The sequence below is a fragment of the Peromyscus eremicus genome, chromosome 1 (genome assembly GCF_949786415.1).
Source record: "Peromyscus eremicus chromosome 1, PerEre_H2_v1, whole genome shotgun sequence".
NCBI classification, from domain to species: Eukaryota; Metazoa; Chordata; class Mammalia; order Rodentia; family Cricetidae; genus Peromyscus; species Peromyscus eremicus.
This window is the reverse complement of record NC_081416.1, coordinates 170,413,212-170,436,356: the sequence shown is the minus strand read 5'-3', so window position 1 is coordinate 170,436,356 and position 23,145 is coordinate 170,413,212. Positions and strand designations below refer to the sequence as shown.

Here is a 23,145-nt window from a genome sequence, read left to right as displayed (position 1 = left end):
CATCAGAAAAGTTGCTGCAAACTTTCTAGCTCCTTTCTCCCGCCCCTCCTCCCAGCCAGACCCGCCCCCTCCCCGCGGGGCCGGGAATTCCGAGGGGCGGAGCGCGGCGCGGAGATGGGGACGGAGGGGGGCCTTCAAGGGACCCGGGAGATCGAAGCGGCTTCGCGCCCTAAACCTTTCTGGACGATCCACTACCTTCTCCGTTGCCCTGATGGGGAAACTGAGGCCCTGAGCCAGAGGCACACGCAGTGGGAGACAGAAAGCGCGGCCAGAGGCTGAGGGAAAACAAAGAATCCTGACAGCCGGGGAGGGGGGCGGACACACAGACACGGGGACAGACCCGAGTGCAGAGCCGAGTCTAGCCTTTGGGTCAGAAGGGGGCCAGAAGACGGCGAGGGGACCGGGACGGGGGCGGGGGGCCGAGGAGGGCTGGGCGGGAGAGGGGGCCGGGGAAGCCCAAAGGAGGCGGCAGAGGAGGGAGGAACTTCCCAAAGTTGCCAAACATGGCTACCTCGCCTGCAGAGCCGAGCGCGGGGCCGACGGCCGGGGGGGAGGCAGCGGCGGCGACCGAGGAGGAGGAGGAGGAAGCGCGCCAGCTTCTGCAGACTCTGCAGGCGGCCGAGGGGGAGGCGGCGGCGGCGGCGGCCGGGGCGGGCGAGGCGGCGGCGGCGGCGGATTCCGGGTCCCCGAGCGTCCCGGGGTCTCCCCCCGAGACCGCGGCCGAGGCGCCCACGGGCCTCCGCTTCTCGCCCGAGCAGGTGGCGTGCGTGTGCGAGGCGCTGCTGCAGGCTGGCCACGCCGGTCGCTTGAGCCGCTTCCTGGGCGCGCTGCCCCCGGCCGAGCGCCTACGTGGCAGCGATCCGGTGCTGCGCGCGAGGGCCCTAGTGGCCTTCCAGCGGGGTGAATACGCCGAGCTCTACCGGCTCCTCGAGAGCCGTCCTTTCCCCGCCGCCCACCACGCCTTCCTGCAAGACCTCTACCTGCGCGCGCGCTACCACGAGGCCGAGCGGGCCCGCGGCCGTGCGCTGGGCGCGGTGGACAAATACCGGCTGCGCAAGAAGTTCCCTCTGCCCAAGACCATCTGGGATGGCGAGGAGACCGTCTACTGCTTCAAGGAGCGCTCGCGCGCGGCGCTCAAGGCCTGCTACCGCGGCAACCGCTACCCCACGCCGGACGAGAAGCGCCGCCTGGCCACGCTCACCGGCCTCTCACTCACACAGGTCAGCAACTGGTTCAAGAACCGGCGACAGCGCGACCGGACTGGGACCGGCGGCGGAGCGCCCTGCAAAAGGTGAGGGGACCGGCCCTCTCCCAGTCCCCGCTGGAGTCGAGTCTGCGCGCCTGACCCTTTGTGCCCCCCGGCGTCGGCGAGCTCACGGGCTGAGCCCAGAGACCAGGCACACCCTGGCTTCTCTGGGCATCACTGCCCCACGGGCAGAGGTTCTGGCCGCTGTTACCAGGTTGGGACTGCAGTGCAGGCGGCAGTAAGAAAAGTGTGTGTGTGTGGGGGGAGAGGTCCCCTTGGAGGGGCTGTGGTAAGGGCAAGGGGGCCTTTGTCTAAGACGCCTGGGTGGGGACCTCTGCCACCTGGCCCTCAGTGACTGTTACTTACGCCCACTCCCACGCCCCCTCCGGCCCAAACAGCGTGGTCTGTTGCCTGTCTTTGTTGTGAAACGTGAACCTTCTCCGGCTCCGGTTTCCCTTGTAACCCAAGCCCTTCCCCTCCCACCCCAGGGCCGGGCCTCTAGCTCTGGTCTCTGAAGCCCCGGGGGAGGGAAGGGGAAGAACTGGAGTGAGGAGGCTGCTGCCGCACTCTGCAGCCACGCGCCTGCTGACCCAGGGGACTTGGGGCAGCCTGGGTGCTCGGCTGCAGGCCAAGGCAACCGGAAAGCTTCCCTCCAGCTTGGCATTCCCGCCATGCTGTCAAGCCCAGCAGGGTTTGTGGAGGCTCTGGGATCGTGCGGATCCCCTGAAGGGCTCAAATGGTTAACAGGAGCTTGGGTTGCCACTGCCTCTGGGGCCACGTAACCTTCGGGCCTGAGACTTAATCTTTTTCCTGCCAGCGAGTCCGATGGGAACCCCACTACTGAGGATGAGTCCAGCGGAAGTCCCGAAGACCTGGAAAGGGGTGTGGCCCCCGTGGCTGCCGAGGCCCCCACCCAGAGTTCTATCTTCCTAGCAGGGGCCACCCCTCCCGCGACATGCCCCGCCTCCTCCTCTCTCCTAGTCAACGGGAGCTTCCTGGCAGCCGGCAGTCCCCCAGCAGTGCTCCTCAACGGCAGCCCAGTCATCATCAATAGCTTGGCCCTGGGAGAGGCCTCCAGCCTGGGGCCCCTGCTGCTCACAGGAGGGGGGGGTGCTCCTCCACCACAACCCAGCCCCCAGGGAGCCGGTGAGGCCAAGACTTCCCTGGTCCTGGACCCTCAGACAGGAGAGGTTCGGTTGGAGGAGGCTCCGTCTGAGGCTCCTGAGACCAAAGGGTTCAGGGGGCTGTTCCTGGGGCCGCTGGAGAGGAAGTCCCAGGGACCCTGCCCCAAGTAGTCCCTGGCCCCCCACCGGCCTCCACCTTCCCTCTGACCCCCGGAGCCGTTCCCTCTGTGGCTGCTCCTCAGGTTGTACCACTCTCCCCCTCGTCTGGGTACCCAACAGGCCTGAGCCCCACTTCCCCACTGCTGAACTTGCCCCAGGTGGTGCCCACCTCCCAGGTGGTGACCCTGCCTCAGGCTGTGGGGCCACTCCAGCTGTTGGCAGCTGGGCCAGGCAGCCCCGTGAAAGTGGCAGCTACACCGGGGCCTACCAACGTGCACCTGCTAAACTCGGGCGTGGGAGTGACTGCACTGCAGCTTCCCTCGGCCACCACCCCAGGTACCCCTCCTGCTTTCTTCGGGCCCGGTGGGCTGGGGGAGCAGGTGTCTTGCCGCTGGCACATCTCTTGGGGCGAAGCCTACTGGTACTTCGGCCTGACCTCCAGCATCTTGCCCTCCATCTCTTCTCTCCACAGGAAACTTTCTCCTGGCCAACCCCGTGTCCGGCAGCCCCATTGTCACTGGGGTAGCTGTGCAGCAGGGCAAGATCATCCTCACTGCCACCTTTCCCACCAGCATGCTCGTCTCCCAGGTCCTTCCGCCTGCCCCCAGCCTAGCCCTGCCCCTGAAGCAAGAGCCAGCCATCACAGTGCCTGAAGGAGCCCTCCCAGTGACCCCCAGCCCCGCCCTCCCAGAGGGTCACACTCTAGGGCCAATCTCTACTCAGCCACTGCCATCTGCTCCTGCTGTCACCTCTGCCACCGGCCTGCCTTTCTCCCCGGACTCCTCTGGCCTGCTGCCCGGCTTCCCAACACCCCTGCCTGAGGGTCTGATGCTGTCCCCTGCAGCTGTACCAGTCTGGCCAGCAGGGCTGGAACTGAGCACAGGGGTAGAGGGGCTGGGGACACAGGCCACCCACACTGTGCTGAGACTGCCAGACCCAGACCCCCAGGCGCTGCTCCTGGGGGCCACAGCAGGGACTGAGGTCGATGAGGGGCTAGAAGCTGAGGCCAAGGTCCTGACGCAGCTGCAGTCAGTGCCTGTGGAGGAGCCCTTGGAACTGTGACGGCCTGGACTCAACCACCTCTCCCGACAATGGTGCTCACGGTGCTCGGACAGGAGGAGGGACCCTCAGTAAAGTGGCTGCGGTCTGAAGGTCCCACACTACAACCCTCCACCCTGGACGAGCTGCAGGCCTTGGAGAAGCCAGAGAATCACCCCCACCTGGGCACTGTCCTTTCCTGATGGGAAGTCTCTTGTTACAGCCCTCCCATGCTCTGCCTGCCCGGTGCATGGGGCACTAGGGGTCCTGACTCGGGCTTTGTCCTCCTCTACCTGGTACTAGTTGAGGAAGGCCCCGCCAAGTGGCTGATTTCCAGCCGGCACCCTCCCCATAACACTATTAATAGCCCCACTGATACCCAGTGTTCCCAGAACTGCCTGAATCCCAGGGAGAGGAGACCAGGGTGTGGCCCAGAGAGCCCTTCCTGACGAGGAGGGTCTGGTGGGTGCACGGGGCCCTTCCCTACTTCCCTGGACTTGAGCCCCAGGATCCAGCCCCAGACCAAAGATTTCCCTGGCCCCCTTGACTAGTTTGTATCGTAAATCTTTATTTTTCTAGGACATGTTATGCCTCCATTTCAATTAAAGTCAAGTTAACAGACAACAGAGCCATTGGGGTAAGGGTCATCTGCCAAACCACTGGCCCAAGAGAGAACTAGAGACAACCCCAAGCCTGAGGCTGTGGCTCGCTTTTTTTGTTTGGGTTCTTTTTGAGATGGGGTCATATTCTATAGCCCAGGCTGGCCTCAAATCCTATCTTCCTGCCTCAGCCTTCTGAATGCTGGAATTATGAACATGGGTCACCACATCCCAAGACTGGATTTCTGAGGTAAAGGGGTTGAGTTCATACCTGTGGACTCTGGAGGGTTTTCAAAGTTCAGAAGCAAAGAGCTTTTGGATTTTATGTGTGGAAAGCCCACTCAGGGCCAAGGGATCCTGGACACAGCATTCTTTTTCTCTCTGCTCTTCAAAAGGGTTCCACTTCATTTTAAGACAATTAATAGAGCAGGGAAGGATGCATTGAAAACAAATGGCTGAAACATATGATTCTGGAAGCAGAGGGGAGCTCTGCATTTCATCTGGGGCACCCATCCTGTAAGAACAGGTGGGAAGGGCTGTACACAAGGCAGAGAACAGCCTTGGGTCAGTAAATACACTTCTCTGGTGCCAGGAGTTGGGGACTGGGCAGGGGATCCTTAGCAGAGGCTGCTGAGGCCCAGAGGGAACAAACATTGGGGGACCTAGGAGCTAAGCAGATGGCAGACCCAGCAGGGGCTGCTCTCTCACTGGCCATGCAGGGAGAGCAGTGCAGCCAGGCCCAAAGACACTTGGGCCTTCTCAGCCAGCAGCTGGTAGAAGGGCTTGGGGGTCTCCCCATCCTCATCCTCACTGCTGGAGCTCTCCTGCTTCACAATGCGGTTGTGTTGGCGGCTGAACCTGCGTGCCTTGGTGCTGGGGACAGATGGAGGTTCCTCACTCTCGGCTCCTAGGTTCCCCCACTAGATCTCTGCCCCTAGCACTGACCAAACCTGGGCTTCAAGGAGCCAGAACTCTCTGATCTCATGGGGCCCGTCTCTCTTTGGGGCTCTAGGTTCTGATATCTAAATCGAACCCTGCCAGGTGCTCGCCACAGACAGGAGGGTTGAAGTTGGTGGAGGGGACAGAGTTGAGGAAGGATGACTAAGACAAGAGAGAAGAGGCCAAGTGACGGGAAATAACTGAGGTGCTCTATGTGGCAAAGCAGAAAGAAATGGAGGCAGCAGGTCCAAGACCCAGCAAAGGTGACACTTCTCAGCTGCAGGTGACACTCTATCTGTCACCTCCCAAGTCATGAAACTTGTGACCCAGGAGCCAGAGAGATACTCAGTGAATAAATAAGCACTTGCTCTGGGCTGTGAGTTTGAGACACCAGTATCCACATAAAGAGCTGCGCCTGGCTGTGTGTGCCTGTGTCCAAGCCCTAGGAACAGAGACAGGCATATCCCAAGAGCTTGCTGTCCAGCCGTCCTGGCTGTAAAGGCCAGTTCCCCATTCAGTGGGAGGCCTTGCCTCAAGGCAACAAGGCAAAAGCAAGAGAAAGATACCTGATGTCCTCCTGTTCTGGCCTCTGCATGCATGTGCATGTGTGCACACACCACACACACATGTGCATGCACCATACATATACAAAGAAAAAGAATTTGTTTCACAAGTCCTCAGCCCAGCCAAGCCCCAACCTGTTAGTAAAGTCACGAGGCTCTGAGGGAGGGATGAGGGTCACAGGTCGGGGCCCATGGTTCCCCCCACACCCTCTGGAAGGTACTTCTCACCAGTATGGTCTCCTTTCCTCCAGAGTCATTCTTCGCCACAGCTGAGCCAGCTCCTTGGTGGCAGCTGTGGATGCAGTCCCAGGACAGGCTCTGGGCAGGAAGGCAGAGGTTACAATGGTCACACCATGGTCCTTGGCCATCTTTCCTCTCCCACCAGCTTCCCAGTGCCCCATTACACCCTCTAGAGTAAGACGCAAGGAAGAGACACGGTGTCCCCCAAAGCATAAATGACCTGTAGCCACCACTTCACAGGCTCCCCCACCCCAAACCTGTTCTCCCAGCGAAGCTCAGCCAACAGTGACAGGTCCAGGGCTGGCACCTGATCTATGTCCACCCCAAGGACATTTAGAGATGAGACTTCCAGGGCATCCGGCAGGACTGAGCCTGCACCTCCTGAAGACAACCTGCCGCCACTGTAGCCCCGCATGCTGGAGATGACAGCTCAGGAGAGAGGGACAGGACTGCTTCAGCCCAGAACCAACCCCTCCTGGAGGCAGTTTTCTTGATGGTGACAGAAGCCAATTAATTTCCTTTTCTCTGATGTCTCAAGTTTGAGCTTGGGTCTGCTGCACAGGATAGGAAGGCACAGCAGTGGGGCCTCATGGTCTGGGGGTGCACATGGGGACGGTAACCTCTTTATGTCTGTAAAAACCCAGGTGCCCTCACCCACCGAATGTACTGCTTCCGGTTCATCCTGCAGAACATGATGAAGCCATTAACACACTTTTTCTTCACCTGGCCAGGGCAGGCTTTTCTGCTGTCTTTGGGCTTCACAGGGCCCTGGCTTGCCTGGACCTTCTTGGTTTTCTTGCCAGCTACCAGCTGGCCAGAAGACCGTCGGGTAGGAGTCCATGTGTAGTCTCTGTCCTCATCACTGGGGGTCTGCAAGCCCTCACGGTTGGCCTGCTGCAGGACAGAAGACTGAGCAAGGGAGAACACCCCCGTCCTCCCTGGGTAGATGGCCACCCACCCCACTCACCTCCTGTCCCCACAGGGACTCAGTGTCTGTGGACTCCGAACTGGAGCTGCAGCTGGACAGCACCTTGATGTTCTCACTCAGCGATAGGTAGCAGTGGTCCAGTGAGACTGAGGACTCGGAGTTAGGAGGGCCTCTGGGGCCCTCAGAGGGTGTGTCCTGGACCAGATGAGGAAGACACTCACTGACTACAGGACGTGCAGGGCATTAGAAACAGCACAGGTTAGACACCTTGCCTGTCTCCACACCCCTGGAAACTCAGGAACCTTGACTCAAAGGTCCCAAGCAGGGGCCTCATGGCATCAATTCACACATGAGGAAACTGGGACTAGAACAGGGACACAGGGTGTCTCAGCCAGAGGACACAGGTGCCCCTCCCAGCACCTGGGCCTCAGCACCAGTTCTGCTGACGAGTTCTCCCTCCCTCCTACTCCCTCCTGTGGCTGAGCTGGAGGCAAAAAACAAAACCTGATGACACCAATGGAGTCTTTCTTCATGAGTCCAGGTACCGTGTGATGTGACTACCCACTGGAGTAAACTCCATGGCTCAGGGAATTGAGACTTATTTGGCCAGATAAATTGGTACACTCCTGTAATCCAAGCTCTCTGAAGGCTGAGGCAGGAAGATTGAATTTGAGGCCAGTCTGAGACCCAAGAGACCCTGTGTCAAACACAGGGACACCTTAAACAAGTACACACTAAGCATTGCTGCTCCTCCATGAGTGGTAAACCACTGAAGGTAAAAGAAGTGCCCTGTCCCCACCCTGCTTGGGGGGTAGCTACAATCTTAGGCAGGCCTTTCCAGGCCCCCTTGGGCAGCAGTAAGCTCAAAGGCGGGTCTCGGTGAGGACAGACTTGGTAACTGGGAAGGATGGAGGTGTGGGATGCTCAGTGAGGGAGTCAAGGCAGGAAGCTAGAACTTACCTTCTCTTGGGGACCCTCCAGTTCACAGGCAGCAGCTGAAGACTCCAAGAGACCTGTGAGCAGAGCACTGGCAGGACTAGATGCCTTTCTCAAGCACCCCTGGCTAGCCCAGTCCCCTCCCCTGATTTTCTCCCCTTTGGGATTTCCTAGCCCAGGTCCCAGTCTCACTCACAGGCCAACTGTGAGTGTGGCAACTTTTTGAAGCCTTCCCTCCACTACATGGCCTAGTGGCCCCTATGTTGGGAGGAACTATGGGCCCCTCAAGACCCTCTGGACATCCACTGGGCCCAGCTAAGGCCCAGTACTTGGTGGGTGGGTGTCCTCATGTTTTATGAATGAATAAAGCTCCTTCCGCTCTGGCAGCCCACCTTCAGTCAGAAAGTAGGTTCCGTCCTCCAGGACATGATCTGGCAGGATTTTGCTTGGGGAGCTGAAGAGGGAAGAGCTGAGTCCTAAGATCTCACTCAGGTAGTTCGTCACATGCCAGGTATTGATCTGGGAAGACCCCGAGGCCAGTGGGCTCCCTGAAAGGATCGTGGTACTTAGGACTGTGGTCAACCACCAGTGCAGCAGCACTCTTTGAAGGGATAGTGTCAGACACTGGGAAAGGAGACTGCCATTCAGAGTTGTGGTGTCAAGCTTCCTGGCTTGACTCCCTCACTGAGGAAATTAAGAGGCACCTTGCCTGGCAATATATCATCAAAAAAGGAAAGATCATCATTACAGTGTGCCAGAGCCAGCGGACTGACTGCAGTGAGCCATAGCTCTGTATTTAAAAGGCTCTGTAGTGGCTGGCTTATGAAAATAGGGATTGATTAGCAATGTCTGGCATAGCAACCAGGGGCAGAGTGATGATAGACAGTATGTTTGCCATCCCTGTGCTTAGCAGATCCCCAACCTTCTTCCTGCTTTTCTTTGTCATAGAAACCCTCTGGAGAGGAAGGTTCAGAAGGCTCACAGCCTACAAGAAGAGGAGTTGTAATCACCGTTGGGGCTGTCCTCTGAGGTCCACGCAGGAAGCCAGGGGTCAGTGTCTGGGGCTTCTTTGTCTGCCTCACTGGAAGTGCAAAAAAATAACTTCTGCCTGTGAGAGTCGGAATCGGAGGAGGACACAGAGCCCTGGACTGAACTCAGCTGTGACTTGCAGAGCTCACAAGGCCAACTCTATGCAAACCCAGGGAAATTGATCAGCTGGGGCTTCTACCCTCAAGGTGCTTCAAAGTCTTGTGAGGAAAAATGAGATGCTGACGACAGAGGGGACCCCGTGGTGGAGTGAGTGTTCCAGGGAAGACCGGAGGGCACACAGGAGAGAATGGTTTCCCAGGTAAATCAGAGAGGCAGATGCTCCAAGTATAGGGAGCAGCGCAGCAAGCTCAGAGCAGGTAGTGTGGGCACTGGAGAACATTTGTGCTGTTCGGTGGAAGGTTGGTGGTAAGGGCAAGAGGCTGACATGGTGACACAGGTCACATTCTCCAACGCCAAGGAAGAGGTCTGGGCTCTACCTTGGGGCAGACCCACTGATATGGTCAAGGTCTGTAGTAGAGAAGCACTCAGTGGATGAGAACAGGTTGGGAGGGGGAGAGAGGCAAGGAAGATCAGCGGGTGACAATCCAGACCTTCATGGGAGCTGGCATCAGCCAGCATGCAGCTGGGCCCAGGGTGCCATTCAGGGAGCTCTGGCAGAGAATGTAAAGTCATTTATCACACTCCACAGATACCTCAGCCCCAGCCACTGACACCCTGGGGTTTCCTTACCTGAGACAGGGCTGTGCCCTGGTGAGGAAATAGGACCGCTGAACCCTGCTCTGCGCCTTGATGTCAATGTCAGGCTCACCATCCTGGGTCCCTGCACCATGATCACCTAGGAAGGGGTATCAGAATAAGATGATTATGACTGTATATGGGCCAGATTCCAGGGCCCCAAGACAGGGGGAAGGAGAGGGACCAGACTCCGCCACCAGCCTTCCTCCTCCCATACCCAAACCAGAACCTTAGGCTGTGGTGCCCAAGTCACCAAAGCACTGACTCACACCTCGATCAGAAGCTGCACTGAGGATCAAATCCCTACCATGGAATCACAACACCATGACAACAGTGATGGCACACAAGTGTGGCTGGCCCTGTCCTATCCCTGCAAGTCTTTGTACTGAAGTACAATGCATTATACCAATGGGTTAGCCCAGTCACTGCCATGTGAATGGCATGGCTAGCCCAAGTCATATAGCTAGCAGGAAGATGATGCCTCCTCTGGGACCAGGGCATTCTAGCACCCAGCAAGTCTGGGTGGCCCGGGAAATGTGGGGAATTCTGTCACTGGACTGAGAATTTGGTCACTACTGTGTCACAAGCACCAACAAGTTATGGCCTGACCTAGAGGAGGTACATGAACAACAGGGGAGCATGATGGAGAACTGGGCACTCTGAGGACTCAGAGCTAGTGCCAGGCCAAGGCTTGCATTCCTGTCTGCTTTTCTGTCCTTTTGAGGTATTTCCATCCCTTCTCCCCTCTGGTACAGTGACAGGGCCAAGGGACAGTCTGGCTTCTTCAGAGAAGCCAGTAGGCATATGCTCCTCCATCACCAGATGTGAGACTTGAAGCTTACACACAAGGGTGACCCTGATCTTGTCCCTCCCTTACAGAGCCCTACACAAGAAAGGAAAGCTGTGGGTGAAAGCCCCATGATAAGAGAGGCAGTGTCATCCCATTAAGTGACGTATGCCTTGTTGCTAGGACTGTCCAAGGCAAAATCTGTGAAAGAGCTCACAAATACACACATACATGTACACACACATGCAAATAAAATAGTAAGTTCCCACTGAGGAAAGGCACCAACTTGTGATGTCATGGGCAACAATGTTCTGAGCCATGTCCAGGAACACCAGCTGGGCCCCTCCTCCATCATCTTCCAACAGGGACGGTGCAGTTGTAGGGTGGGTGCCAGGGCTGAGATCTCTTGGGTAAGTGGCACCGTTTTCTTCCTTCTGACCTGGGTGTGCAGTGACCAGATTTTCAGACTGGTCCAGAGCCAGAGAGTGGCGAGGCTTCTGGGGCCAGGTTGGGCGCTCTGAGAGAACAGAGACAGAGTCAGGGGGCATGGTGGGGTCACTGGGATCCTTAGAATTTGGCTCAGGGAAGGAACTCTTCTGCTCTGCTGTCACATTCCAGAGCATTGCCTGCCTGGCCACTCACCAGCACCCCAGGTGTGCCCAGCTCCTCAAGCAGAGCTCACTGAGCCAACTCGGTCTGCATAACTCTGAGCTCTAACAGCATGGTGCACAGTTGGTGTGACATTCCACACCAGGCCAATGATGGCAGCTTCCTATGTATATGGTACACACTTAGGAAGTTTCTAAGCACCTAAAGTTATTCCAATGTGCAGCCATGACTAGAGACTGGTGATCAGGTAGGCCATAGTCCCATTTCACGGGCTTTGACATTGAGGTCCTTTAAGGGTTTGGGAAGTGAGGGTATGGTGAGGCTGGGCTAGAGCCAGGACTCTTGGCCACTACAATTGGACCTTCCTACCATCCCGCCTCCCCTGTGCCCTACCTCAAGGACAATAAATGATGACAGCAGCATCCTCCTTGGGCCTTGCCAGTGCTTCTGCTATTAAGCACTGCTTGGCAGTGTCTGCTCAGGCTTTTTCTATAACCTTGAGAGGGCCTGGACTGGTGCCTGTCCCAATGAGGAAGAAATGAAGGCCCAGAGGAGAGCACTCCACCCTAGGCCTCAGCATCCCATTGGAAGGTCTGGGAGTGGCCTCAGGCATAGCCTGGCAGGGCCTCCCCCAGTGTGTCCTACAGGGACAGCAGCTCCCTGTCCTGCCTCCAGAGACCACATGTACCTGACACTCGGGTGAACTTCTTCTTTCGAGGTCTCGAGCAGGTTCCCCAAAGGTGTGACTTCTGAGAGCTGGAGGGGGTGGAGCTTCTCCTCCGGGTTGGGCCGGCAGATGGATTCCGACCCAGCCCTGGGAGTGGAGAAGGGGCAAATCAGAGCCCATTCTGTCCTGCACATCCTTCTCCTCCCAGACAAGGTTTTCCAACCCTAGAGGTGGGAAGGTTTTCAGGCAGACTTTACAAACAAAAAAACTGAGGTCTATGGTGGCACAGCCAAGAGGTCATAGGACAGGGCAGGAAGGCATAGGAACATAAATGTGTCATCCCAGCACATATGAAGCTAAGGCAGAAGGGTTATTGCAAGTTTGAGGCCAGTCTGGGCTATACAACAAGATTGTCTCAAAAACAAATAAACAAAACATCATCAACAAAAAGAAAAAGAAAAAAAAAGAAAGAAAGAAAGAAAGAAAGAAAGAAAGAAAGAAAGAAAGAAAGAAAGAAAAGAAAAAAAAAAAAACAAAAGCAAATTAATCTGAGCAGGATGTTCCCTGGTTCAATCTTCTAATACTTCTCATCTCTACCCCTCTGCTCTACCCGACAGACCTCATCCCCTTGCTCTAGCCGTTGGGCCCCCAGCCTCTTCTTCCTGCCCGAATGTTTCACACCAGCCACTGTACGGTGCCGGAGAGCTGTGTGCTGTAGCCACCATGTTGCTTCTTTGTATTAACACATTTGACTCCCATCACACACACAGGAGGGAAGTGCTGATTGGTTCCCAATTTATAGATTGCAGGACTGAATCCCAGAGAGGCTATGATCACAGTAGAGTCTAAATCAGGATTGGCTGGGAAAAGGGCAGGCATCAACCCACTCAGTGCCGTATCACATCTGCTGCCTGTCCCTAAACATTCTACGTTTCCTCACGCCCACATGCTCTTGGTCAGAGTGGTTCTGCAGTTTGGCAGGATTCCCTTGTACTGTCCTTGAAGGCCAAGCTCTTAGGCTTCCTCCTCCAAACTCCAAAACACAGTGTCCCTGTTTTGCTTTGTTTCCTTAAGACTGGGTCTTGCTCTGTAGGTTAGGCTGGGCTGGAACTCACTATGTAGCCTAGGCTGGCTGCTGGAATAACAGGTGTGAGCCATCACATCTGGCTCTCCTATAGCACCTTGCTTACCTCTCTGATGTAGTCACCTTCCCAGGAAAGGGAAGGTGGCCAATTAGTTTCCCTGAGGCCAGGAAAACGTGTGGTATAGAGGCATTGGAGGTGGAACTGCTTACCCACAAATCCACCTCTGTTATTGCTGTTGTGGAGCTTGAGCAACGCCTTGGCCACATCAATGCTTCTCTGGAGGTACTGGATGTAGTGCAGGACACGTAGCAGGATCTCCTTCTGCACAGAGACAGGGTGGAGAGTGGGGCACACTACCCACCTGTCCTCTCGGCTCCACAAGAGGCAGAGGTAGCAGGAACATGAGTTGGAAGCTGGCCTAGGATACATTCTGTAAGACCCTGACTTGTATAAGGGTCAGGGCCCAGGACATGGAGACTCCTGGGGAACAGAGACAGGAAATGCCTCACACCCTATCCTCCACACAATACCACACTCGGGCAGGAAGAAGAGGCTGGGGGCATAGAGGCTAGAAGCAGCCTTATTGGCAGAGCTTCACCTACTCTGCTGTATAGTCCCTAGTCTTTCCTAGAGAGCCAGCTGAAGACTGAGGCTGAACACTAATCGGGTTTGGAAACGTAAGGAGGCAGAGCTGGAATCTGACCAGGGCAGTCTGCCTCCTGGTTCCCGTCACTGGCATATACTGCTCAGCTTCTGGCACCAGGCCCTTTGCTTATACTTACTTCCCTGTCTGCCCTCCTTTCTCCCCATCAGGCCCCCTCACCTGCCTGCTCCTCCTCTGAACTTCAGCATGGCCCCCTTCTCTTCTGACCGTCTGGCCCAGGCTGGGTCAGCTTCCCACCTCCCAGCACTCTGTCACAGCCTGGACTTCTTTTGACCTCCACTTCAGCCACACTGCTTTCTGTTATCTGTTGCCATGTTCTTCTCTCCCTTTGACCTTGAGCTAGCTGAGGCAAGATCTTAGCTAACTTATTTCCATATTCCAAAGGCAGAGAGTGGTGAGGTGGCTCAGGCAGGGGCTTTTAAAGAAGGAGATTTGTCACAGCACCCATGAGGGTGCTTCTGGCCAGTGGGCAGACACCGCCTGCCTACCACTGCCACTAAATACCTCCTGAGCTGCTACAGGAAACACAAAACTAAAAAACAATACAAAAATCATTCCAAATTATCAGCCAGACATGCTAGAACACTCCTATAATCCCAGTACTCAGGAAGCTGAGACAGGAGGACTGCAAATTCCAGGACAATACAGATTACATAGCAAGACCCCATAGAAAGAGAGAGACAGAGGGACAAGAAAAGGACTGAGAGAATATCTCCTGCCACCCTTCTACACACACACACACACACAATTTTAAAAAGGTTTAGTCAATGTTTGAATGAGATTTCCTTTGAGGGGGGTCTCAAGGGATTCAAAGAGAAAAGAGTGTACTCGGGAGGCAGATCTTTGAGTTCGAGTCCAGCCTGCTCTACACAGCAAGTTCCAGGACAGCCAGGGCTACACAGTGAAAACCTATTTCAAAAAACCAAAAAGAAAGAAAGGAAAGAAAAAGAAAGAGCAAAAAAGCTGTGAGCGGAGCACTGAGCAGGCCCCTTCTTAGATTGGCATGTCTAACATCAAGCTTGGAACGGGTTACACTGAAATCTTTGTAGCTGTGAGATGTACACAAATGCTCCACGCAAAGGTGGTTCAACTTCATCCCTGATTTCAAGATAGAAGGCTGTTTCTGTTTTCTTGTTTTGTTTTTGAGAAAGGGTCTTACTGTGTACCTCAGGCTGGCCTCAAACTGGTAATCCTCTACTTCAGCCTCCCAACACATGTTGGAATTATAGGCATGGGCTCCATAACCAGCTAGAAGACTCAGCCTTGGTGCTTTAGGAACATGACCTGGTAGCTACAACTAGAAGGTGAAACATCTAAGGGACCATCTAAAGTTATAATAGGTCTTAAAACTGTCACAACAGAGAACTCATTCAACAAACATCGGTTGAACATTGAGTGACTGAGTTACTGAAGGCACTTTAGAATGATGTATTCTCACTCATTCTCATTCTCTCTCCCTGCCCCCCAACCTATCTCTCTCCTTCCCTCCCCCACCCCCGGGGAATTTCTGGACAATCTGTTCCTTCAAGAAATTCTTCCTTAAAAAAAAAAAAAAACATAGTTTTTGTTGTTGTTGTGTTGTTCTGTTTTGCTTTTAAACAGGATCTCACTATGTACCTCTGGCTGTCTATGTAGACCAGGTTAGCCTTGAACTCACAGTGATCCACCTGCCTCTATCTTTGAATGCTGGGATTAAAGGTGCACACCACTATGCCCAGACTTCTTCATGAATTTCTTAAACCAAAGAGTAAGCATGTCCAGGGGCTGGAGAGTTGGTTCAGGAGTTAAGAGCATTTGCTGTTCTTGCAGAGGATCTGGGTTTGGTTCCCAGCACTGACATGGGGGCTCACAACTCCCTATAACTCTTATTCCAGGTGATCTAACACCCTCTTCTGACCTTCACAGGCACCAGGCATTCTTGTGATGCACATACATGCATTCAGGAAAAACATTCATACATATAAAATAGAATAAATAGACACAAGAAAGTTTTTTTAAAGTGAGCATGTTGCCAGATGTGGAGGCCCACATCTTTAATCCCAGCACTCAGGAAGCAGAGGCAAGCAGATCTCTGAGTTCTAGGCCAGCCTGGTCTACAAACAGAGTTCCAGGACAGCCAGGGCTACACAGAGAAACCTTGTTCCAACATCACCCCCAAAAAGTGGGCATGTCCATACATCTCTCACAGCCTTGGTAGATGTGGTGGCACAGGCCTATAATCACAACACCAGAAGCTGAGTATTGCCATTAGTTTGAGGCCACTCTGGGTTATAAAGCAAGTACCAAACCAAGCAGGACTACATAGCAAGGTGCAAAAAGAAGGTAGGCCTGTGAGATGGCTTAGCAGGGAAAGGCACCACCTGCCACTAAGCCTGACATCCTGTGTTCAGTCCCACGAGCCCACATGAGAAAACTGACACCCTCTGAGTTGCTTACCCTCACCAGCCCACTCAGCTGACTTCTCTACCACATTTCCTCTCCTGTGCTCAGGACCCCTTGCCCCTCCGCACTCTGTCTGGGTTCCCTCCTGGCCCCCTGGCCCACATACACTCTGCTTTCCAATCAGTGCTCAGGCTCTGGGGTCAGTCCATTGTACTGGAGGAAGTCATCCACTTAATCATGAACAATTGTATCATGACATTTGTACCAAATAAATAATTTAAAATTTTAGTTTTTAAAGAAGGAGACATGTTTAAGATACTCAACATTCAGGGTCTGATTCCAGGAATTCACAGTAAATTGGAAGCAACAGTTATCAATCATGCTCTAGGGTGGATGCTAGGAAGAGAGTCATCCTTTGGAGCCCTTGCCCTGGCAGACATGAGGAACAGGGCCGGCAAGATAGCTCAGTGGGGGAAGGTGCTTGCCACTGTGGCACATGTACCACTTCTAGTAAATAACTAAATATGAGTGTGTGAGTGTGTGTGTGTACTTTTTTTTTAAATGAGGGAACAATCACTGTGATAAGGATTTCGGTGGCCATATGGAAAGGCTACAGGTTCATAGAGGACAGGAGGCAATCGATCAGCCAGAGCAGCGTGGATGGATACCTCAGACATAAGGCCACATGATCAGGTGGACGACTTCCTCCAGTACAATGGACTGACCCCAGAGCCTGTGCACTGATTGGAAAGCAGAGTGTATGTGGGCCAGGGGGCCAGGAGGGAACCCAGACAGACTGTGGAGGGGCAAGGGGTCCTGAGCACAGGAGAGGAAATGTGGTAGAGAAGTCAGCTGAGTGGGCTGGTGAGGGTAAACGAACAACTCAGAGGGTCAAAGTACTCGCTGTACGGGCCTGAGAACCTGAGCTCCATCCCCAGATCCCACCGTAGAGGAGAGAACTGACTCCTGAAAGAACTTTGTCCTCTGACCTCTATAAACATGCCAAGACATGTGTGCCCCCACTTTCTCTCTCATACACACAGTAAGAATATTTTTTTAACATAGAGAAGTAGGCCGGGAGTGGTGGCACATGCCTTTAATCCCAGTACTCAGGAGGCAGAGGCAGGTGGATCTGAGTATGGCCAGCCTAGTCTACAGAGCAAGTTCCAGGTCAGCCAGGGCTACACAGAAAAACCCCATCTTCAAAAACCAAAAACCAAACAAACAAACAAAACAGAAGTAGAAGGAAACCAGGCCTGATGATACAGGCCCATAATCCTAGCCACTCAGGAAGTAGAGGCAAAGGATTCCAAGTTTAGGCCAGCCAAGACTACAGAGCGAGTTCAAGGCCAGCCTGGCAGCTTAGTGAGACCTTGTCTCAGGGATAAGTATAGTTCAGTGAAGAGTATTTATCTAGTATGCACAAGGCTCTGGGTTCAATGCTTGGTACCACAAATACACTAATTATTTAAATAAATAGAGGGCTGGGGTATGGCTTGGTAGCAGAATCCTTGCAAAGCATGTACGAAGCCTCCTATTGCCTAAAAAAAAGAGGTGGGGAGCTAGATCAAGAAAGTTAAGTCATCATATTAAAGCTCTAGTTCATCTTCTGGAGGACCCAGGTTCTATTCCAAGCACCCAAGGTTGGCTCACAACCACCTTCAGGGGATCTAACGCCCTCTTCTGTTATAGTCACACGTGTAGGGAGAATACCCATACACATTTAAAAAAATTAAATTAATTTAAAGATTAAAAAAAGTAGACAGCATTAGAGAAAATTCCAAAGGAGGTGGACATTTAGTCAGTTATAAAATGCTAGACTCATTCCTTGAGGGCAGGAACTGTGTCTCTTCCCTGGCTTCCCAGAAACCTGTGACAGTACCTATAACACCAAATATGCAAATGCTTGAGGACATCAGAAAATTCCTCCATAGTCACATCCCAGTCCCAAAGGTGGCCACATCCTAGTCCTGTGCCTGTGATTAGGTTGCCTTATAGGGCAAGGGGAATTTACAGATGTCACTGAGTTAAGAATCTGGAGATGGAGAGATTACTTGAGATTACCCACATGAGCATGGTACAGTCATGAGGATCTTTGTAAGAGGGAGGCAGGAGGGTCAAAGGTGGAGAAACCATATGAAAACAGAGGACCCTGAAAAGACTTTGTTGATGGTTTGCAAGGAGTGTGAGGCCTTTACAAGTTGCCAAAGGAAAAGCTAATGCATTCCCTCAAGTCTCTCTCTCTGAACCCAGGGCCTGTGTGTCCAAGGCAAGTGCTCTACCACTGAGCTACCATCTCCAGTCCTCTGTTTATATTTGTATTTTGAAATAAGGTCTCAGTAAGCTACCCATGCCATTGTGAACTCACTCTGTAGCCCAGACAGACCTTGAACTTGCAGTTTTCCTGCCTCAGCCTCCCAGGTGCTAGAATAAAAGTCATGTACAACTAGGCCACACTTTTTGTCTTCCCTCTGCACCTCACCTCCACCCCCAAAGATGAAATCTAGAACCTTGCACTTGACAGGCAAGAGCTCTGTTGCTAAACTACAGGCCAGGACATTATTTTTGTCTTGTAGTATTGCTTAGGAACAGAAGTTATCTGTCCTTTGTTTTTGTTTGTTTTTTAAGACAGGTTCTCTGTGTAACAGCCCTAGAAGTCACTTTGTAGCTCAGGTTGGCCTTAACTCTGCCTCCTGAGTGCTGGGATTAAAAGCATGGGCCACCAGGCCTGGCTTACTCTTTCCTTCTTTTAACAACTGAAAACCTGCCGCTGAGAAAGAATGAGGAGTCTCAGGCAGCAGCTGTGAGGCTGGAGGGCTCCTGCTCTCTGTGTGACCTCTGCCTCTACTTTTCCATTCCCAGTTCCCTTTGCCTCTTTCTCTGTGTGAGTGTGCACATACATGTAGAGGTTGGATGCCATCTTCAGTGTCATTCCTCAGGGGCTGTCCACTGTGGGCTTTTTCTTTTTCTACCTTTCTTTCTTTTTTTTTTTTTTTTTTGAAACAGGATCTCTCTCAATATGACCTGAGCTCAATGGCTGATTAGGCTAGGTTGGCTGACCAATACAAGCATGCACTAAGACACCTCATTATACATGGTTTTCTGTGGGTTCTGGGACTGGAGCTCAGGTTCTCATGCTTGGGTAACAAGTGCTGACTGAGCTGTCTCCAGCTCCTGCTCCACCACCCCACCTCTTACCCTGAAAGACTCCCATGGGTATAGCCCAGTGGTACAGCACTTGTTGACCTTGGGTGAGGAATTGGCTTCTAAAGAATCCCTAGTGAGATCATGAACTCCCAGAAATTCCTGCTCAGAGCAAGACCACCCCTGTTTCAAGTCCATCACCGAGAGGCCCCACTTCCTGCTCTGACACCTGTCCTCCCGCCTGCCTCCTCTCCTTCAGTCCCCACACCTTGGTGTGCTTCTTGTTTCTGGTTTTCATGGTCACAGGGATCAGCAAGGCCAGCTCTCGAAGCTTGTTTGTGTGGTTCTTCTTATCCTTCCTGTTTGGGGATGAGAGCCAATTTTGGTTAAGACATCTAAAATTAAACGTAGCTTTTGGGGACAAGGTGATGTGACCATACTGCCTCAGCCTCTCAAGTGTTAAAATTACAGGCATGAGCCACCACATCTAGCTTTAAAGGTTTGCCACCTGCCCCCAAACCTTCGGTCTCATGTCAAGGCTGTCCTCTACCCCCATTCTAGGATACCCAAGACAGAGTCTCAGACATGATCAGAACGTATCATTTTCTTTTATCCCTTAGACCAATAGGTCCCCCAATCTTACCCATCCCCCCACTCTGATTTTGTTAAATCTGGAATCTTTGAATGGCCCTCTTCACACCCTCACAAGACTCCCAGCCTCCCATCTGGCCTCCTCCATCTATAGTTTCTGAGGCAGCAGGAGCTTTTCTGAAACACAAATAGGACTTTGTCACCCCCTTGTTTCACACCCTCAAGGTCATGCCATTGCTAAGGAGCATTTGGAGGTTTTGTTTTGTTTTGTTTTTTGTTGTTGTTGTTTTGAGATAAGAGATAAGGTCTTGCTATGTAGCCCAGGAGGGACTCCAACTCAGCAGGCCCCTGCTTTAGTCTCCCGAATACTGGGATTATAAGTGTGCACTACAAGCTGCTGTGGGGCTCATAGTACCCTACCTTTTCTGGCCCCGCTGGCCACTCTGGTCCTAGCATTGCTTTGGCTCTTTCATACTGACTGACCCTCACTGCACTGGGTGGGTGAGCTCAATGTCCCTGCAGTCCACCACTGTGTCCCGGGCACAAGCACTGGGCTCTCGTAATCTGAAAACTCAACGTGTGCTTGCTAAAGGACTCAATACAGGCATGAAAGGAGCTGACTTGTGGCAACTTCCAGGGCCTAATCCCCAACTGCATAATTCATGAGACACCCACGTTAGAGCATGCACAGCACCACTCCTCCCCCACTGAGTAGAGCCAACTTCCTCTCCCAAATTACACACCACCCCACTGCTCCAGGGCTCCCGTGGGTGCTCTAGCACCTGCACCAGTTCTCCTCACACCATCCTCAGGACCTTCAGTTGCCAGCTCTTGTGCCCTGCTCCCCCCAGATGGCTGTGCCCTGTCCACACTGAAACAATCCTCAGGCTGGCTCTGATGGAAGTACAGGAGAGGTGCGCTTGGTTGTGAATGCTGTAATAGCATTACCATTTTGTAGGTCCACCGAGCCATCTTCCTGTCTTTATTTGTTTATTTCCTTGCACAGTCTGCACCTGTAATCCCAGCACTTGAGAATGTGCGGCAGGAGGACTGTTATGAATTTGAGGCCAACCCAGGATAGAGCTAAACCTTGTCTCAAAACAACAACAACAACAACAACAACAACAAAAACTGAAAAGAGAGGGCACAGTCATTTCTCAGAATGATGGGAGTAAGGGATGATAGATAATGGGGCACACAGATTATTGAATGACTTGTTGATAATTGCTGTTTTTGCTTAACCAACATCCCATTCCCCCTTCCCTGGTAATAGCACCTCAGTTGTCCTTTGGGCAGCTTCTCTACTCTCTGTTCATGTTTCCCCTTTGAAAGGGAGCGCAGAACCAAGGTCCATCTAAGAAGTTACCAGGACTTACTCAGTGAGTCTTGAAAAGAGGCTCTGTGGGGTGATCAAGCAGGCAGGATATGGACCTGAGCAGCTAGGAGTCATCGTGCCCTCCCCTAGGGAGAGTCTGCTTGATAAGAAAGATGGAGCCAAGGAAGCAGAGCCCCAGAAACAGCCAGGCCCTGGCCTGGTACCCCTGAATTTTTGTTTCAATGATCCAGCAAATGCCCTTTTATGCCTAAGCTAGTTTTAGCTAGGTTTCTACCCACTGCAACCAAGAAGAGTCTTTATGATTATAAAGATCTCTCATCTAGAAAGGGGGAAACAAGAGCCTAAACTGTTGATGACTAAGATTCCAGGAAGCAATGGGCTGCAGGATACACAATTCTTCATTTTCCTCATGGTGCTCCTTCTGAGCATAGTGCCTCCATAGAGGACCAGAGCAAAGGAGGTGCTTAACTGTGATGTTAATGAACGAGGAGGGTTGAATGAACATCCATTAAGGGGAAGGCAGTACAGGGCAAGATGAACTCCAACTGTTTTTAATTTGTCCAAACTGGATGGACAAATCCAACCCTCAATCTGCTATATGAATCCCCCTTTTCAGATTCCTACAGCTGAGGATATAGTTCAGTGGTAGAGGGTTGCCTATCATGCATGTGGCCCTGAAGGCCATTTCAGTAATCCCCCTCACCCCCAGCACCCAAAAGATTCCTAACATTGCTAAGTGTTTGATGGGTGGATGTATAAATTTGTGAATAAAAGAATGGAAGAAAGCACATTTAAGAACCTCAGAATTAGAGGGGCTGGAGAGATGGCTCAGCAATTAAGAGCACTTGGGCTCTTACAGAGGATCCAGGTTGCAATCCCAGCACCCACAAAATGGTTCACAACTCTTTGTAATGCCAGTTCTAGGGAGATCTGGTGCCCTCTCCTGGCCTCCACAGGCACTGCATGCACAAAACATAACATTTAAAAAAGAAAGAAAAGAGTGTCTGAATGGGAGCTGTGGATGTAGTATAGTGATTTTTAAAAGTTCCTTATCACCTCACACCATAAGGTCCTGGGTTCACACCCAGCACTGGAAAAACAAACACACAAAACCCCAAGAATATCAAAGCCTGAAATCACCTCAGAACCCTCTCTGGGAAATGACAGGAATATCCCCTCTGCTTCTTTGTCAGGTGGTTGTAACGGTTATTAGATACAAAGGACCAAACAATCTGGAAACAGTAAGTGTTTAGTAACATTGTGTTGTTACTATTACTCTATTCAGTCAGAGTGGCTGAGACTGTACTGGAGAGGGGAGAAGCATTACCTGTCAGTAGGACTCAAAGAACTAGCTCTGAGCTCATCAGGGAAACACAAGTATCTGCCGGAACTCAACATCTGCACAGAGGGAAACAAATTATTAGTGACCTTCGGGACTCCAGAATGAATGGGACAAATCATGTACACCCTTCCCCACCCCCATGGTGCATCTTTAAAGCACCCAGAGATCCTAAAATAGGACACAACTATGGGCACAGGAATCTAAATTAAAACCCTAAACTAAATAGAGGATCACAAATTCCAAATGGTAAACTTAAGCTCCTAAAATTTGGATCTAAAACTAAAACCAGCAAATTCCCAGACATTGATCTCAGAATTTAGACATCAATAATGGGATGCCAAAGGCTGAAATACAAACTGTCTAGCCTGAAAACTGTGGTTTGAGACCTCTAGAAAGGGGTGGGTGGGGGTTGAGATGGGATCTCTCTGTGTAGCTCTGGCTGTCCTAGAATTCACTATGTAGATCAGGCTGCACTTGAACCCACAGAGATTCACCTGGCTCTACCTCTCCCAGCTAGATGGTGATATTAATAGATGAAAACTGACTTTAAAATCTCAAAGTGAAAGCTGGATAAATGGCTCTATGGTAAAGAGCACTGACTGCTTTTCCAGGGGACTTGGATTTGAGTCCTAATACCCATATGGTGGCTCACAACTGTCTCTAACTCAAGTTCCAATCTTCTGACCTACTCCAGCAACTCTATGTATGTGGTACACATACATATATGCAGGCAAAACATTCACACACAAAAAATAATTTAAAAAATTAATCTCAAAGTAAGCTAGACTTGGAGGTCCATGCCTTTAATCTCAGGACTCAGGAAGCAGAGGCAGCCAGATTTCTCTGAGTTCCAGGCCAGTCATAGTGAGACCCTCTCTCAAAGAACAACAAACAAACAACAACAACAACAAAAGAAACCACCAATAAATAAATAAATAAAATCCCAAAGTGAGGGCCAAATCCCCTAAAGGTGCTTCTGAA

General features: G+C 52.3%; 2 protein-coding genes across 3 annotated transcripts; one reads left to right on the top strand and one right to left on the bottom strand.

Annotated features, from left to right (window-relative positions):
- Window positions 1-453: 453 nt before the first annotated feature.
- Window positions 454-4,191, top strand: Six5 (SIX homeobox 5). Its single transcript, XM_059280826.1, is given in 4 exon segments — window positions 454-1,291; window positions 2,064-2,479; window positions 2,482-2,865; window positions 3,002-4,191. Coding segments are annotated over 4 exon segments (2,178 nt in total). The 5' UTR covers window positions 454-503; the 3' UTR covers window positions 3,592-4,191.
- A 393-nt stretch (window positions 4,192-4,584) lies between these two features.
- Window positions 4,585-23,048, bottom strand: Meiosin (meiosis initiator). Of its 2 annotated transcripts, none has more exons than XM_059280847.1 (13): window positions 22,150-23,048; window positions 19,164-19,254; window positions 12,915-13,026; window positions 11,642-11,767; window positions 10,631-10,861; window positions 9,552-9,657; window positions 8,783-8,853; window positions 8,165-8,320; window positions 7,797-7,849; window positions 6,876-7,031; window positions 6,567-6,799; window positions 5,897-5,986; window positions 4,585-5,039 (listed from the first exon to the last, which is right to left on the bottom strand). In XM_059280847.1, the coding sequence occupies exons 1-13, from the start codon at window positions 22,281-22,283 to the stop codon at window positions 4,871-4,873; spliced, it is 1,728 nt and encodes a 575-aa protein (XP_059136830.1). In that variant the 5' UTR covers window positions 22,284-23,048; the 3' UTR covers window positions 4,585-4,870. The 2 variants fall into 2 exon arrangements, with proteins under 2 accessions (XP_059136830.1, XP_059136823.1); XM_059280840.1 differs by having other exon boundaries at window positions 6,567-6,802; window positions 22,150-23,047.
- Window positions 23,049-23,145: the final 97 nt, after the last annotated feature.